General features: G+C 48.0%; 1 protein-coding gene across 2 annotated transcripts in view; it reads left to right on the top strand.

Moving 5' to 3' along the window:
• Nucleotides 1-14,218: 14,218 nt before the first annotated feature.
• The window catches only part of Tm9sf3 (transmembrane 9 superfamily protein member 3), a 42,622-nt gene continuing 38,529 nt past the window's right edge, over nucleotides 14,219-18,311 (top strand). The window contains exons 1-4 of one of the 2 annotated variants that reach the window (XM_077683745.1): nucleotides 14,219-14,386; nucleotides 15,034-15,229; nucleotides 15,303-15,425; nucleotides 15,889-16,049. In XM_077683745.1, the coding sequence (XP_077539871.1) occupies nucleotides 14,309-14,386; nucleotides 15,034-15,229; nucleotides 15,303-15,425; nucleotides 15,889-16,049 (558 nt within the window). In that variant the 5' untranslated portion in view covers nucleotides 14,219-14,308. The remainder of the gene's footprint in view (nucleotides 14,387-15,033; nucleotides 15,230-15,302; nucleotides 15,426-15,888; nucleotides 16,050-18,311) is intronic. The other variant, XM_077683750.1, reaches the window with a different exon arrangement.

Below are 18,311 nucleotides of genomic sequence, written 5' to 3'. Positions count from 1 at the left end.
CCGAACCAGGCCTGGGGTTATAGCAGGACACTGGTCAAGGGCCGGGACCTCCTGCAGGACGCGACCGACCTTGGGCTGACCCTCATCACCGACCCGGCGGACCCCACGCGGATCGGCAACTCGGTCACCCGAGACACGACGCCGGACCTCGCGTTCGTTCGGAGCGGCGGCAGCGACAATGCGGAAACGGGGGACTTTGGCTGGCGGAACACGGGGCACGAGCTGGGCAGCGATCACTACATCGTGGAGATCGCCGTCCCGCTCAGCAGCGGCGACACGGCCACCAACTCCAGAAACTGCGTCAGGACGCACAAAGTCACCGACTGGAACGCCTTCCGAGGGTCCCTACCGGGCGAGACGGTGGTGATCGAGGACATCGAGGAGTGGACGGCGGGGCTCATGGAGCGGGCCGCGGCAGCGACCAGAGAGATTGAGACGGATGCCAGTATCGAGCGAGTGGACAACCGACTGGCCCACCTCATCGAGGCCAAGAAAACCCTCCTGACGAGGTGGAAAGCGCAACGCACCAACAGGAAGCTCCGCAAGAAGATCGCGGAGCTAAACAGAGTAATCGAGGCCCACTGCACAACACTGTGCGCCCAGCGATGGCACGAGATCTGCAGCGCGGCGGACGGGCAGATGCACTGCGGCAGGACGTGGACCCTGCTGCGGCACCTTCTGGACGAAACCAGAACCAAGTCGCACCAGCGAGAGTGGCTAACCAGGATCATGCACGCAGCGGTCACGGAATGCGGGGAGGACGAGGTGAGAAGGCGCCTGGACGCCAAGTACCTGCCGGCCACCCCGACGGTGCATCACCCGGACTACCAGGGTGCGGCCAACTCGAACCTGGACAGAGACATTGAGGTATGGGAGGTCCGAGCGGCCCTGCATGACCTCAATACCAGATCGGCGGCAGGACCAGATCGAGTGACGAACAAGGTGCTGAAGAATCTCGGCGAGTCAGCGATCGCGAGCCTGACGGACTACTACAACCGTTTCTGGCGGGCTGGGACTCTTCCCCGGCAGTGGAAAGCGGCCAAAACCATCCTGATGTCCAAGCCGGGCAAGCCGCCAGACATTGGAAACCTCCGGCCCATCTCGCTCACGTCCTGCGTGGGCAAGGTGCTGGAGCACGTCCTGATGAACAGGTGGCAGCGGTACCTGGAGGAGTCGGGGCTCTACCCGGACACGGTCATCGGCTTCAGGAGCAAGCTAGGCACCCAGGACGCTATGATCCAGCTCAAGAGCGAAATTTTGGACGACAACACCAGGACGAGGGACAACCGTGCCGTGCTCGGCCTGGACCTGCAGAGCGCCTTTGATAAGGTGACGCACTCTGCGATCCTGGCGCAGGTGTCGAGGCTGAACATGGGCGAGCGATCATACAGATACATCAGAGATTTTCTGTCGGGTCGCACGGTTGAAATACACGCTTGCGACCTTGAGCTACCGGAGAAGAAGCTTGGCAGCGTGGGGACCCCGCAAGGGTCGGTCATTTCGCCGCTGCTGTTTAATCTAGTGATGATCGGAGTGGCTGAACGGCTCTTGCGCGTCAGCGGGGTCAGGCACACCATCTACGCCGACGATATCACGCTCTGGGTAAAGGGAGGCAGCGACACCCACATTGAAGACACGCTACAGGCGGCGGTCGACGCCATCGAGGAGCAACTGGACGGCTCGGGGCTGGTGTGTTGACCGAGCAAGTCGGAGTTGCTAGTGGTGCCACCGAAGGGAGTGAGAAAGAAGAAGCGAGACCCGAGAAGGGACAGCGAGAAAATCATGATACGAACGAGCGGCGGCCAGGTGATCCCGCACGTCGAAAAGATCCGGGTGCTGGGCATGCTCCTAGAGCGAGGCAGAGGCAATGGCGAAACCATCAACAGCCTAACGGCCAAAGTCAACACGGCCATACGCCTCATAAAGAGGGTATCGAGCAGAAGGGCCGAAGGCATGAAGGAGGCCAGCCTAACGCGGCTGGTCCAGTCCTTTGCCGTGAGCCATATTGCCTATGTGGCGGCCTTCCACAATTGGAAGGTACACGAGCGCAACAGGATCAACGCGGTCATACGAAGGGCCTACAAGGCCGCACTCGGGCTTTTCGACTGTGCAAACACGGAGAAGCTCCTGTCACTGGGGGTGCACAACACTCTCGAGGAAATTGCAGAAGCCCAGAGAACGGCCCAGATGGAGCGGCTCTCGGGCACGAGAACCAGCCGGAAGGTGCTCCGTAACCTAGGTTTGGAGCTGAGGAGAGCGGACGAGGAGACTGCGGAAGGAGCGGAGGTACCAGAGTGTGTGCGGAGACACGTGCAAGTGTGCCCGATACCGAAGAACGTAAATCCTCAGTACAACAGGGAGCGGAGGGCGGCAAGGGCCAGGAGCGATCGACCTCCACGCCAGAGACAGCGGTGCCGTATATGTGGACGCGGCGGAATATCAGGACAGGAGGGGAGCTTTCGCCGCGGCGGTGGTCAGTGCGGTCACCGGCGAGACGAAGGCGGCGGCGAGCGTGTGGACACGGTCGGCGCATCAGGCCGAGGAGGTAGCCATCGCCCTGGCCCTCGCCCACCCCGGATGCACGACCGTGCTGAGCGATTCCAGGACCGCGGTGCGGAACTACGCCAGAGGCAGTGTGTGTGTGGCAGCAGTGCGGGTGTTGCGCGCGGTGAACCCAACGAACAGAGCGGTGACTATCAAGTGGTTCCCGGCCCACATGGGAAGGGACGTGTCAGCCCGAGGCAACGCAAACCACAACGAGGCGGCGCGAGGTCTCACATACCGCCCCGCCCAACCGGCCGACTCGACGAAGGAGTGGTGGTGCGAAGCCAAAGACAGGATGACGGAGTATAGTGAAGTGTTGAACTGGTATAGACTAGGGCGCAGGACTATGCCCCTGCCTCACCCGGGCCTGACCCGAAGCGAGGCGGTGACGTTCCGGCAATTGCAGACTGGGTCGCTACCCACGCCGGTGCTCATGAAACACGTGTGCTCTAGCGTATATGTGAGTGACTTGTGTCGCGTGTGTGAATCGGAAAGGGCTACTGCGGCCCACATTTTGTGGGACTGTGCACAAAATCCGAGGGAGGCACGGACAGTGACGACGATCCCGTCGTGGCTTGCGGCCGCTGCGGGAAGCGACCAACGGGAACAACAGACACGGGCCGTCCAGTGGATTTCGGCTGCCCTCGAAAAGCAGCGCCCGAGCGAAAGCGCCAGGTGCTCGCTACCACCCCAGCACAGGGGCAGGCGCGGGTACCAGAAGGCGGGAGTAGTGAGGGCTGCTCGCTGAGTAAAGGACACCACGCCGAGATGATGTGTGGCCGCATCGCAATTACCCTCCCCACGTGGGGCTAGGATAGTCGTCCGCCGGATGATCGAATAAAGTCTTTTCACTCACTCACTCACTCACTTTGTCGTTTTGCTGCCTTGTTCTTACTTGATGGAAAAAGCGACGTCGTTGCCAAAAATCAAGCCGAAACTTCGTGTTCACTAGCGCAATACCTTATTCATAGACTGAGCTACCATATTCCAGAGATAAAAGGGTTTCAAATGAGATTGTTATATACATGATTGATTGATTATGAGGTTTAGCGCGCCGACGCTACACAGGCGGTTAGGCGCGCCGTATAATTATGACAACTTGGGGATCTTTAAAGGAGCCATGAAGAGAAAACACAAGTCTGGTTCATTCAAAAGATTGTCTCGTTAGAATCATACTGACACCACTTTTAACGTAAACTTCGCTCAAATAAGCTACATAATTAGGAAAAACGGGAATGGTCATGCGACCCACCAGCTCATTTCCCGCAACAGAACCTATGTCGTCACATGAGCTAAGCTCTGCGATTGGCGGAGGCTGGCAGCAGCAGACGCAAATTAGGTAGAACTTACAAACTAGACGAACGAGCGATTTGCGCTTAAATTTAGGGCACATTCTTTACAAAGCAATAAGAATGATGGGACAAACAGTGGAAGTTACGAAAGCACATGTAAACATAGAAGTACTGATGCGTTCTGCTGTTCGTACTGCGCACAGCATGCTTGGTTTCGCTGCACAGCACTACGGGGCTTGGGGTTGTCTCAGACGACACTGGCCGATTGACGCAAGCAACGGTGTCTTACGTGACCCCATTTGTCGAGCGAGCACTGTTTCAGGGAACGAATATTTTCTCCCAGAACAAAAACAAGCCAGGTTTAAATGCGGGCAAAAACAAACCAAACGCTTGCCACGGTATGGTGGCGCCATCTAGGTTACGGAACGTAAAGAAACGCGGGAACAAACCAACACCGCTGTACAAGGTGGAGACAACCTTCGAACGGTCCCATGCCGACGTAATTGGGCCAACGGGCTCAGCGCGTTATTCTTTTCGTTTCCCACGAGACCTAGCAACGCGAAACCGACAATATGATTCAAACTTCTTCAGTAAACCGCGTTGCGGCGATAATTTTAGCGCGGTTTTGACACAATGACTTGCTTCGGCGGCGAGCGAGCAACCAAAAATGGCGGCGCCAGCGTATACGTGTCTCTACCCTGTACGGCGGATGCGTGAATGAAGGTATTCTAGGCTGCAGAGCGGTCGGTTTCAGTGATGTCACTTGGGACCACGAAAACGCACGATTGAGCTGGAAAATCAAAATTTTAACCTAAATTGTTTAATTTATCAGTGAATAAAGCACCGTTTGTATCCGGACAAGCGCTGGGGGCACTATAAAACACGAAATCTTTCGAATAAAACCAACTTGCATTTTTTCTTCATGGCTCCTTTAAAGGAGCCACGAGGATAAAATACAAGTTTGTTTTACTCGAAAGATTTCGTGTTTTATAGTGCTCCTAGCACTTCTCCGGCAGCAAATGATGCCGTATTCACTGAGAAATTAATCGATGTAGGTTAAAATATTGATTCTCCCGCATATTCGTGCGTTTTCGGGACGTCAGCAATGAAGTCATAAGCGCGCGAACTTGCCCTGCGTGATTCGGCTGCAGCGCTGCTTGCCGTCAGTCTTCCCAGATGGCGCTACCATACTCATGTACGTAGAGTTCCTGTATATAGCTCCCGCGGGGAGCTATATACAGGAACTTTACATGTACGTAAGGTCCCTGAATGTACGGACCATTTTCTACCGTTGCTTTGTTTTTTTTACTGTATTTGCACCTGGCTTGTTTTTGTTACTGTAGAAAGTAATCGTTTCGTGAAACATGGAATATCCTCGACAAACAGGGTCACGTAAGACAACGTCGCTTACGCCCATCGGCCAGTGAGACAACTCGAAAGCGGTGGACTGCTGAGCAGCTAAAACAAGCATAGTGCGCGCAGTACCAACAACAGTACGCATGGGTACTTCAATGTTTACGTATGCTTTCGTAACTTCCACTGTTTATCCCCCCATTCTTACTGCTATAAAAAGAATGTGCCCTAACTTTTGGCGCAAATAGCTCGTCCGGCAAGCTTATATAAGCTCTGCCTAATTTGCATTGGCTTTCGCCGGCCTCCGCCAATCGCAAAGCTGGCTGGTATAAAATCACAGGTTCTCTTGCGGGAAATGAGCTAGTGGGTTGCATGGCCATTCCCTTTTTTTCCTAATTATTTAGCTTATTCGAGCGAGGTGTGTGTTAAAAGTGATGTCAGTATGATTCTAACGAGGCAGTCTTTCGAATGAACCAAACTTGTGTTTTGTCTTCATGGCGATCCTTTAACGTGCGCCGAAATCTCTAACACACGGGCGTTTTCGCTTTTCGCCTCCATCAGAAAAGCGGCCGCATGGAGGAAAGAAAAGAAAAAGAAAAAAGAAAAGGGGTATTCCATGGAGGAAACCTTTTCTTTCCTCCATGGGGTATTCTTTCCTCCATGAGCGACCGCCACGGCCAGAAATCAAACCCGCGTCCTTGGGCTGAGCTGCACAACGACTTATCCACTGAGCGACCACGGCGGGTGATTGTGATATAAATGCATTTTTAATAGCAACGCTTGGAAAGGCAGCAATACCGTTACACATTCTGAGCTCGCCGTGGAAGGGTCATACCAATCTGTGACTTCCTTCTTTTTCGGACTATCATTGAACTGCTTGGCGAAAGTGGAGCCCATGAAGAGCCCCGTGAACATTGCACACGCCAAAAAAAAAAGGGGGGGGGGGGGATTTTAAGAATACTAAACAACCTTGTTAATGGGTTGCTAGTAACTAACCGCTTTTTTTAATTTGTTTAACTTCTGTTTCTGTTTGCATGCAGAGACGGGAGCAAATGGACGGGAGTTTATGCAGTCGCTAACGCCGTATTTAGGTTTTAAAGCCCCAAATAAGAAGAGAATACCACGCGAGGTCTGCGGCGGCCGCAATAACTCCAGCAGTAACGCGAAATGGCGCTAACTCATCTTGCGATGTAACGGACGACGAACAATAATCTACAGTTTATGCATACTCACCTTTATTTCGTAAAGGATGCATACTCACCCCCTAGTCACATGTTTTTGACTTCAGAGGCGGACCGGATAAACCTCCTATCACCGTTTCTTTCGCCGTAAGCTGCTTATGCCTGTGTGACTGGTACGCTTGTAGAAAATCTAAAGACAATTAAAAGCGAAGGGATGTATGTAATAAGGGAATGAAACCAACTGAGTTTTTTATCGTAAACTGTAAAACCTTTTCGCAGGGTGCAATAGATATATATATATATATATATATATATATATATATATATATATATATATATATATATATATATATATATATATTAGTATGAAACTCTATGTTCAGCATGGCCACACATTCCGGTTCGATACTACTGCCCGAAGAAATGTAGCTGCTGATCAGATATTTGTGGGGCGGCAAGGGGGGGGGGGGTGGAAGGGTAGGGTAAATCCTACTGCAAAAACGTTATTTAGCAGCTCAAAGTACTGCAATCCAAGAAGTTTGATTGATTATAGGGTTTAACGCGCCGACACAACGCAGGCGATGAGGCGCGCCGTAGTGGAGGGCTCCGGATTAACTTTGACCACCTGGGGATCTTTAACGTGCGCCGAAATATCGTACACACGAGCCTTTTCGCTTTTCGCCTCCATCAGAAAAGCGGCCGCCGCGGCAGGGAATCTAACCCGCGTCCTCGTGCTCAGCAGCACAACGCCTTAGCCACTGAGCCACCGCGGCGGGTCAAACCAAGAAGTAAACAGCACTGTCCGATATGACGAGGGTGGGCCTCGACATATGTACTTGTCATTTGTAAGCAAAGTGGCCAGATGTGGCTATTTGTCGCCAAACTGGCGACTTTGTGGCGACTTGGCTACTTCCTGGCTCTGATTATTTATGTATTTGCGGGCACTTCTGACACCTTATATTCGAAAAATATTGCTTTCTTTTGTCGTTCGGTACTTTTCAGTAGTCAAGATGAAACTATAATCCACCCAGAACAAGAAAATGTGAACGATATGGGAAAGTGGAGAATGGGAATGGGGCTCAAGGAGTTAGTGTCACCCAAAACACACCAACGTACACTGCTACTTACCGGCACAGTGCGAAACACGTTTTGTCGCTTTTTTTTTAATAACCATTCCCTCCTGTACGAATCGCGTCGAAGACCTCAAGCAACGCCGGCAGTTTGAAGTGGAATGTTTCGGCAGTTCATGGGCGCTTGAGATTCCGTGGTGGGGAAAAGGGGGGGGGGGGGAGCGTGCTTTACAATTTATAATATGCACGGGAAGATAGAGAGGCAGAAAAACAGTGTGTAGCAAACACAAGTTTTATGATCATTCATACTCTTCGAATACTTTACGTACAGTAACATATTTTAGCTTCCTTACGAGACAATTCGGAGAACGACTGTTATTTTCCCGATCCGATCCGTAGCAAATGAATAATATTTGTTATCCAGTTTCGCTCATATTCCTCGAACTTCCTGCTGTCTTTGTCTACGCAGGCCATCGAAATAGGGTTGCCACCTTTTGCCGGTGCCGCATGCTGCCCTCCAAGGCGTCGCTTAGTTCGGGATACTGCCGCCGTCTGCACTTCCCCCTCCAAGTCCTCGGAGCCCGGAGCTACTGCTAGTGCTGTCTGAGACACAGACTCTCCAAGCGCGTCACACTGAAGCACCGGATGTTCAATTGTTTCATCGGAGTTCCCATAAGCGCGGCACAATAACACACACGTCACTGTCGCATCGAACCCCTGTTGCCGCGTCAGAGTGCGCAGCGCCCCTGCTCTAGCCTCGAAGAGCAGGGCGCTCCCGACGCTGTTATCGTACACGCGGACCGCTTAGTTGGAGTTCTTGTGTTGGCGGTAGAAAGACAGACTCTCTTAATCGGTCAGTTATAGCTGCCATGCTGCGTCTTCCAGTGTAAATGGGCAGTCTCTTTCCTACGAGGCCACCAGTGGTGTCCCTCAGGGCTCAGTTCTTGGGCCACTTCTCTTCTCATTCTTTATAAATGATGTCGCACCAGTATTTAATGATTGTAATTTTCTTTTATATGCCGATGATGTAAAAATATTTAAATCTGTTCCGAACACTGCCAGCTGTTCCGCTCTCTAGAGAGCAATCTCGTCCTTTTCACATTGGTGCTCATGCAACAAAGTTCTCATCAACGCATCAAAAACTAAGGTAATGACATACACAAGAAAAACTGACATGTTCTCTTATAACATCAACGTTGAATTACTACCACGTGTGGTCGAGGTTAATGACCTAGGCGTCAATTTCGACAGTAAACTGAGCTTCTCTCCACATATACGGGTAATTACTCGTAGAGCTCTCCGATAGCTTGGCGTTGTGTGCCGCGTGTCAGGAGTTCAAGGAGCCGAATTCTCTTCCCAAGCGACAACTATATGTCATCCTCAGCATGAGTATGCACATGTAGTCTGGAATAGCACGTGCAACAAACAGTATGCTTATCGAAAGGGTCCAAAATAAATTCATATCTATCTTCAACCATCGATTCGGCGATAGTAGTAATTATAACTCTGTATCACCCTCTACATTGACGCTATCATGCTTAACCTCCAGGCGTAACAAGACTGATACTCTCTTCCTCTTTAAAATTATTCATGGCACAGTGCCTTGTGGTGATCTGCTACAAAATGTTCCTTTTTGCGTGCCGCGAAAATTGACCAGTAAACATATCTTTTACAATCCCAAATGTCTTCGTGCATTGTGCCCTGTGTTCCGACTGCAATGCACCCACAATCAGTACTCGTATATTTAATTATTGCCCTACTCTGTTTCGCCAATATGTCTGTGAGTTTGTATTGGCGTCAACTTTACTGATTGTTTATTTGTCTTTTACCCCTGTGTTCATGAACTTGATTGTCTTTCACTCTGTGATTTCAGCATAAGCCATCCCGTCGTTCTTTTCTTTTTTTATTCACTTTTTAGTTGTCGCGTCTTCAGTCAGATATGCCTCACTGCTAGGCATTACTTGTGTGTATGAGTGGGTGCTTGTAAGTGTGTGTTTGTGTGTGTTTATGTCAAAATCTGTATTTTTCTTTGTGCGTAACCCTCTATTTTTTCTTTGCGAGATATGAACATTATGTTACGTGTGTTTTTGTTTCCGTGCGCCAGCAAAACGGCCCCCCGGTTCTTCCTAAGCACGCATATTATTTATTTATTTATTTATTTATTTATTTATTTATTTATTTATTTATTTATTTATTTATTTATTTATTTATTTATTTATTTATTTATTATTGTTGTTGGTCGAGGCGTCAGGTGACGCTATTGTTGGAAATATTACGACGAACTAAATAAAATAATCGCGCCAAAAAAGGGAGACACGGGCGAAGTGAAGACGGACACACATGGCGCGAACTTCCAACTACATTTTATTGTGCCACTGTATGAACCTTATAAACTTCACAAGGATCGACTGCACATGCGTAGGCATAAAGAGAGATTAAACGCCCGACAGAGCGGCGGCCAAGAAAACCAGTTCCTTTTCCGTGAACGCAAGCGAGGGCGTGCTGACACATTATCTCCGACTCTTGCTCTCAGCTTCCGCAATCGCTCGCATTGGCTGCGTCCGGCTACGGGATAAAATCGTACACTTCTCAAATATAGGTTTACAGCCGCATCTTAAACGATGTGCAGCCAAGAACCCACCAGTGCCAGATTTAATGTTATTGCTGTGTTCGCGTAACCGAAGCGGGAGGCTGTAGCATAGGGTGCTGTAGCTGTAGTACACCACCCGGCCCGCACAGGCAACAAACCTCTTCCGGTGCCTCTTGTTGCACTTCTCAGGGGTGGGGCGATTGGGGTTCGTCAGTTTACTCAGCTTCCCAAGCTTGTTAGGCGCCGAAAAAAAAAAACACCTTAATGTTAGCTTTCTTTCCAATTTTCTTGAGGTTGTGGGATATCCAGTGCATGTAAGATACACCAACTTTTGGGCGATTGCCGGATGCGACATCTTCATCTGCTTGTTGAGCGCTGGGTCTCGCCTCCCTTAAAATTCGTTCCGCTACCGACACCAGCACAGGATTAGGATACTCAGCCGAAGATAAACGTTCACTTTGTTGTTCAAAGCTTGCGCCCAATTGAGTGGCAGCAAGACTTTCTTAGAGCATTCTTAAAGCACAAACTGCCGAGGACCGGCTTTACAAATTTAGAATGGGCTCGCGACTCATAGGACCAACATCTGTGGCTACTACTGAAGGTGAGGTGAAGGTGAAGCGGTGAAGGTGAAGCGGAACGAATTTTGAGGGAGGCGAGTCCCAGCGCTCAACAAGCAGATGAAGATGTCGCATCCGGCAATCGCCCAAAAGTTGATGTATCCTACTTGCACTGGATATCCCACAACCTCAAGAAAATGGGAAAGATAGCTAACATTAAGGTGTTTTTTTTTTTTGTGCCCAACAAGCTTAGGAAGCTGAGTAAACTGACGAACCCAAATCGCCCCACTCCTGAGAAGTGCAACAAGAGGCACCGGAAGGGGTTTCTTGTGCGGGCCGGGTGGTGCACTACAGCCTCCCGCTTCGATTACGCGAACACAGCAATAGCACTAATCTGGCACTGGTGGGTTCTTGGCTGCACATGCGGCTGTAAACCTATCTTAGAGAAGTGTACGATTTTATCGCGTAGCCGGACGCAGCCTATGCGAGAAATTACGGAAGCTGAGGCGGTAGCAAGACTCCGAGATAAATGTGTCAGCACGCCCTTGCTTGCGCTCACGGAAAAGGAAGTGGTTTTCTTGGCCGCCGCATCGTCGGGCGTTTAATATGCGCAGTTGATCCTTGTGAAGTTTGTAAGGTTCACACTATGGCACAATAAAATGTAGTTGGAAGTTTGCGCTGTGTGTGTCCCTCTTCACTTCGTCCGTGTCTTCCCTTTTTTTTGCGCAATTACTTTATTTAATTATTGAGGACCAACATGCCCAGGATGCTACCCTTATTACGATAGACCGTTTACAGCGAGCGTCGGCCCCCCTTAGCCAGATGGCACTTGCGTCGCACTCGCCATTACTGACCTTTGACAGTTTCGGTTTCCCCCGTAGATATATGTGCGTCGTTGGCAAAATGTGTATAGGAACGAAGAAAAGTCATAATTTAATATTGTCGACGCAGCCGGAGCTCATGTTTGTTGTCCCGAAATTGAACAGGACGTTCGGGAAAGTGCTGTAATGTACTGAAACATGCGAAGTCCCAGCGTGCCGCCACCAAGCATGCATGATTCAATCGTTCGCTCCCAACAGTTCAGGTTCTCTCCATAGGCTCGGCGTGTCGCGTTTATAAATTACGACAGATATATAAGACTAAGTGGGATAAAGCACCGAAAAACGACGCATTCATCAAGTACAACTGCTGCTTGGAACGTATATTCAGTTTGCGCCCTCAAAGAGCATCACGTACCTTGCGTGGAGGCCACCTGTATCTGTAAAATATTGAGCGATACATATGCTAAGGCGGATTATTTTAACGTTACATTTTGAGCATAGTCCGACGCAGCGCCAGAACTAAAAGGCTTCCATGCACAGAAGTGAAGTTCGTCACTTCAACTTCTGAGTAATCTATCGGTTCCGGTTGGTGGCACGCCTGGTTTTCGAAGTAATTAAACCATTAAGCCAGAAAAAATAATATTTTACTGCTGCAAATCTAATGCACGAATGGATAAGTAAAAATAAAAAAACTACCGGCCGTGGCGGCTGCTTTTCTGATGAAGGCGTAAAGCATAAACGCGCGTGTGTACGGGATTTCGCCGTACGTTAAAGATCCCCAGGTGGTCAAAATTAATCCGGAGACCTCCACTACGGCGCGCCTCATCGCCTGCGTTGCGTCGGCGCGTTAAACCCTACAATCAATTAAAAAGTAAAAACTAAGGACAACCAAAAATTGTCACGTCGAATATGCTACCAAACAAATTGTGTAATGCAGAATATAAAGATGCGGAAAAACTCTCACATCAACATCCTCATGTGAGAGCTCGGGAGAAAAAAATGTTAATGTGCTAACAAACCTTGATCACCGAGCGTTATTAGGAACTTCACTGTAGGCGGTAAGTACTATTTCGTGATTTGTGAGCTAGCGCACTTAACATTAATTGCCACACATATGTGATTTGTCGTCTACTGTATGCGACATATGGCTGTTTCAACTTGTGCGTTTACACATCTTCAAGCTATCACGCACCGAAAAAGACAAAGCTGATAATGCGGAACAGGTTCGCAAGGCTAACTGCGTCAGTTGTAAGTCAGGTTACAATCAAAGCTGAGCGCTGCAACATTTTTAACAGCGAAGTTGTTTAGAAAATCGTAATTTTTCCTGTACGCATTTAAAAATACCAAGAAAATGCCTAGCGCTCAACTGTGCGTGCCTCGCGGTGGCCGCCAAGCGTCCCCGGCGCACGTTATAGGGAGATTGGCCAAGAATGGCAAAAAGAAAAAAAAAGAAGCTCCAGCGTTCGCCGTAATCGTAGCCACACTTTCTCGGAACGAGAAAGACTCCAGCGTCCGCCGTATTAGTGGCAACACTAACTCGGAAAGAGAAAGACACGTCATAGCATACGCCCCTCCAAGGTGATGTCCAGTGATTATCACTTCCAAAAAATGAAGGTAGCTTACACTTATAGCAACAATGATGGAGTAAAGGTCGTTGAGGCAGCGAAGAAGAAAGCAAATCGGCTGCAGTTGTGGACATAAACCTTCGTGATGGTCTTGAAGGTTGCGTACAACTTCGCTAACTTCAAGTATTACGCGTTAGTGTGAGCTTGCCTCATTTTTTATCGCACTTCGAAACACGAAGAAGCGGCCAAGGAGAAGCATACAACTTCCACACGCATGCAAGGTTATTTTGTTTTACAGCCCTTCACATTCATAATATAATGCGCCCACAGCCAACGAACCTTCTCAGCGTATGCTGGAAATGAAAGTTTTTATACGCCTTAGGACGGTATTAATTCATACAGAATAGCGTTATATTACACAATGTTACAGCTCCTAGGATTCTATTCTGTTGCTCTGAGAGATCATGTACAAATACTAGAAGAAATACTGAAGCCGTCGGGCAGCTTCATGTCGGACGAAACGCGTGAACGGGAAACCAGGCGACGGACGCCAATCAAAACAGCGCTCAAACAGCGTTAACGTTGGATTTTCGTAAGTATTCCCTGAATGTTGGCACTTACTACCTAGTTAGACGCCAAGCCCCCATTCATAGCAACACGAATGAAATTGACACCTATCAAGCCACGCCGGTGCTCGCCGATGCGCACGGAAACCAGCGAAGGCCAGGGCTAGAAACAGGTTCTGAAACGCCAGCCATGTCGAATGACGCCGCGCTGTAAATCAACGTTACCGACGTTACTTTGCTGTAAACCGTCTACATAATGGTGCCCTCTGTGTGACCGCACCTTGCTTTCTTGGTTTCAATGTGAGGCTGCACGATGCCTTGAATGGGCGCGGCTCCCACGATCAAAAATCGCCCTTCGGCTTTTCATAACTGAGTAGAAACTACATCTAATAATTATTTATTGGGCATTGCCTCGCTAGCAATCTATTATTTGATTGTTTACTCTTTTCGAACAATTTGTGTATGTTTTCACGTCTGCGTCATTACGTGCAGCCGCTCATGATTTCGAATCAAGCGCGTTTTGCTACAATTCTCTTGAGAGAAGAATCAATGCAAAAACGTAATTTAATCTTAGAAGATGTCTTACAACTTCGCATTTTTTACACGCTAAAGGCAATGTTTGTTTATTTTATTTTAATTAACAAAAATATTAACCAGACACAAGCGCCATTCATTAAATTAGGCGTTTAGGGCTGACGTGGCTGGACGTATCCATGTACTAGTTGTGCTGTCGTCGAGTCATGAAGAGTACTTGCGCGACGGATTAATCATGAAACAATTTGGACATGTATTTGTGCTACTATTCATCTGCTTCAGACCTACGGAAAGTGATGAGCACGATCACAAGGTATGGCAACGGGATTGCAAGCACGCCCCGTCGCGCCGTGCTGTAAATTCGTATCTTGGCGACGCCACTGCGCGCTCTACGCCGAATGCGAACGTTAGGTAGTGGAGCATTGCACACACCTTCCCAAAACATGTTTCAGTTCAGTCGCCGGTGAAAATTTGAGCGCGAATAGGGAATTAACAAGTAATCTCGGACACCGGAAACCTTGTTCTGCCATATACCGACTTTAGGGCCGATCAACATACAAATCTGAGGCGGCGGCGGCGAGGCCGACGTATTTTACTCATACATAGACTGATAGCCGTTTTGCCGCATTTGTTATGCATTAAATGTGGTACGTTTGTCTTCACTAATTACGCACGGCTTCTTTCTGTTGACCAAAGCGTACCAAACGTAAATAATGCCTAGATAAGCCTTTTTGTGTGTGTAATTCTCCCGGCACCGGCGCGTTTGCAGCAGCGGTATGTTGCCTCAGGTGCCGCGTAGTCGTCGACGTTATGGTGAGCAGCACCGTTCTGCCGGCCGCTGCTGGCACGGGAGAACAGGTGGCATTTAAGAAACAGCTGCTAGTCGACACGTTTCGCCATGCCGCGAGAAATCTCCGATTGGAGCACTGTTACAAAGTGCTCTCTTGTCCGTGTTTGCAGTACCAAGACAATGAAGAAGTCGTGCTGTGGATGAACACTGTGGGTCCCTATCATAACCGCCAGGAGACGTACACGTATTTGTCACTGCCTTTTTGCGTGGGCCCAAAGTCTTCTATCAGTCATTACCATGAAACCTTGGGCGAAGCACTTCTGGGAGTCGAGCTTGAGTTTAGTGGCCTGGACATACTGTTCAAAGGTGAGGCCTCCTGCTGCACTGCGAGTCACATCGCCTAATGAATGTTATCTCACCCGTGCACTTTCGTTTGCAGCACCTGTGGCCAAGATGACCTACTGTGACATCACCTTGGACAGTGCGAAACTGCAGGCATTCATATATGCTGTCAAAAACCACTACTGGTACCAGATGTATATTGATGGCTTGCCTATATGGGGTAATTTATGCTTCTTCAGCTGACTCCTGAGTGACGCGCAGAAAAATGTTTTTGTTATGATGTGTTGCGTTGTGAATGAGGCGGCACAGATAGAAATGCTATCTGCAAGCACAAGTGTCTCCTATTTTTGATTAGCTGACCTGAAGGTAACGTTCTTGACAGAATAAATGAAAGAAAGCCAACAGTAACAAAAGCTGTTTGCTTTCTTTGTTTATTCTTCTTGTGTTGTAATTTCAGTTGCGTGCATATGAAAGTGTAATCTTGTTTTTCTTCTTTTTTTTTTCTTGTACTTTTGGTAATCGCCATTTATGCTAACTTGAAGGCTGTATGTTGGATGTAGATTTCATTTCTCGAGGAGAAAAAAAAAATACTTGCATTGCTTTGTAGCAAAATGTATTTATGCATCATATTCACACTGGATATTTTGCTTGCTTGTATGCTTGCTGCCATTGCTCCTTTGTAGGTATTGTTGGTGAACACGATGAGTCAGATAACAGCTACCACCTCTGGACACACAAAAAGTTTGAAATTGGCTACAATGGCAACAGGATAGTGGACGTCAACTTGACCAGCGAAGTAAAGACGAAACTTGTTCCTAACCAGAAAATATTTCTTACGTATGAGGTAAGTTAATGTTTTTGTGTCTATATTTTGAAGAGAAAGACAATTAGAAACAATCGCTGCACAGGGGGAACGAAAAGAAATACAAATGACGGACTGCAAAGTGTCGGATATGAGCTACTGAATATGGCTTGAAGGGCTGTTAAACTTTGCACATTGAGTGTGTGGCCTAACACTAGTATAACAGATTCAAGAGAGTGACCCTGCTTCTTTATGTAGGTGTCTTTCAAAACTACTGACAGCTTTCCAGGATATGAGCTGCAGAATTGAAATTTTGGATCACTCGAAACCCAATCGTCTTGTTTTCAAATCCTTTTTTTTTTTTTTTAAGGAAGAAGAGATGAATAGTAATCCATGGCCTTAAGCTGAACTGTGAACTTTACTTTTGAATGCAGTAACGAAAGTCGGGCTAGTTGGTATGGTTGCATTCTAACAGCGCTAAAATGACGGGGACAAAGAAAGAGAGACAAACACAGGTGTTGTTTGTCATGCAGCGTCTTTCTTTCTTTGTCCTCGTCATTTTGCGCTGTTAGAAGAATTTTGAATGCACTTGCAACAGCAAGTCGGCATGGAAGAGTGGCTTTTGCCAGTAATGATAAGCAAGCGTTGCAAGATAATAGAAGCTTACAGGTTCCAAAAAGCTAAGCCTAGCAAATCACATCCTGTTTGGCCGCGTAGGCGAGACAGGATGTGAAAGGCGAAACCAACTCGCTTACTGAGTGGCTCCAGTGATCAGGAGTCTGTTTCAACGGCTGTGTGTACTGGCTACCTGTACCATACCATACCGTACCATCAAATGCACTAGAATGGCAACGCGGGGCCAAAGGCTGTGCACTATGCTGTTCATATTGCCTTTTCACTCCCCCTGTAACTGTGCGGCAGCTGGAATGTGAAATTGTTTTCCTTTTTATAACATACAGTTGTATGTGCTAAATGCTTGATCAGTCATTGTATTCCAAGCTTGGCTGCAGCACTCAAGACATTGCTTATATTCACAGGAATCATTAATGGACATTTTACAGCTCAGGATTGTACATTTATGTTAAGCGTTAAGTATGGATGTGCTGACTATGATTTGTGCGTACATGAACCCTTAAACATCGGGCTAATCAGTAAGCTAGTTCACTCCATAACCAAAATAACACGGGGCTGTGTTGACTGGGGGAAAAAAAAAAAAAAAAAAAAAAAAAAACTTAACCCCCTATTTCTGTGTTTGCGATGATATGTGCCAGAGGTCAGCAACCTGCGTCCCGAGGGGCAGTATTATGCTGCCCCAGCACGTCGTCAGAACCCCCTGGCACTTCCTATCTGGCAGCGGACACATTTCAAATGGGGTTAGACGGGAGTACAAGAACAGAGAATTGATTGCTTCCAGTTGCCATTGTCCCCCATCCTCCCACTTAGCCAGATTGTTGTCAATTATTGTAAAATATTATTGTCAGTCTCTTTGCTTGCAAAGCCCCCCTCCCCCCCACTGGAATTGCATCCGGCCCTCCACTGTGTCGGCTTCATGCAACTCGGACCTCCACCTCAAAAGACTCCCGATCCTTTATGTGTGCCATTAGTAGTGCTGCTTGAGCAACCGCAGTTGGTCTAAATTAATCTGAAGCCCTCCACTGAGGTACTTTTCACAGCCTGGTGGTTGCGTCAGTATGTTATGATGAAGTGTTCCAGTTTATGAAAGTTTCATTTTGTTTACATGTTGGTGACGTCGTTTGATAGATGCAGTTTCATTTTGTTTACATGTTAGTGACGTCGTTTGGATAGATGAAATTTTTTAAGAGAAGCATTATACGGCTATTAGAAAAGCTACCGTCGTGCATCCGTAGCTGCACAATGACTCCTAATAGGACCGATGGTGCAAACAGAATAAAATTAAAATAAAGTGAAAAAACTGGCCGCATATATGCTTTCTTCACTGTAAACGTCACTGAAAGAGATAGTTGTCTGCCACATAACCCATTTGCCGCTCTATGTTAGCACCCCTCACGCTCTTCCCCTCCCTCTCGCTTCTCTTGTAATGAATGGAATGGAGGTTTCTTCGGTTTCTTCAATGCAATTCAATTTTCCCATCTTTACATGCCTCATGTGCCACCTGCTTGGACAGAAATGATCATTTTATTTAGCTTTTGTTTCTTGTTCTGCCTGGAACAGCACAAGCGGAAGCTGTTTTTTTTGCATGTGCATTTGTCTCGCACGAGCTGGAGCCTTTCTGCGTGATTTGTAACATTTCTAACGTGTTGTTGCTGTCGTAAAAACCAACCC

The sequence above is a fragment of the Haemaphysalis longicornis genome, unplaced genomic scaffold, assembly GCF_048455015.1.
Source record: "Haemaphysalis longicornis isolate Haplotype H1 unplaced genomic scaffold, Haemaphysalis longicornis Haplotype H1 scaffold_1, whole genome shotgun sequence".
NCBI classification, from domain to species: Eukaryota; Metazoa; Arthropoda; class Arachnida; order Ixodida; family Ixodidae; genus Haemaphysalis; species Haemaphysalis longicornis.
This window is presented reverse-complemented; position numbering and strand designations above follow the sequence as displayed.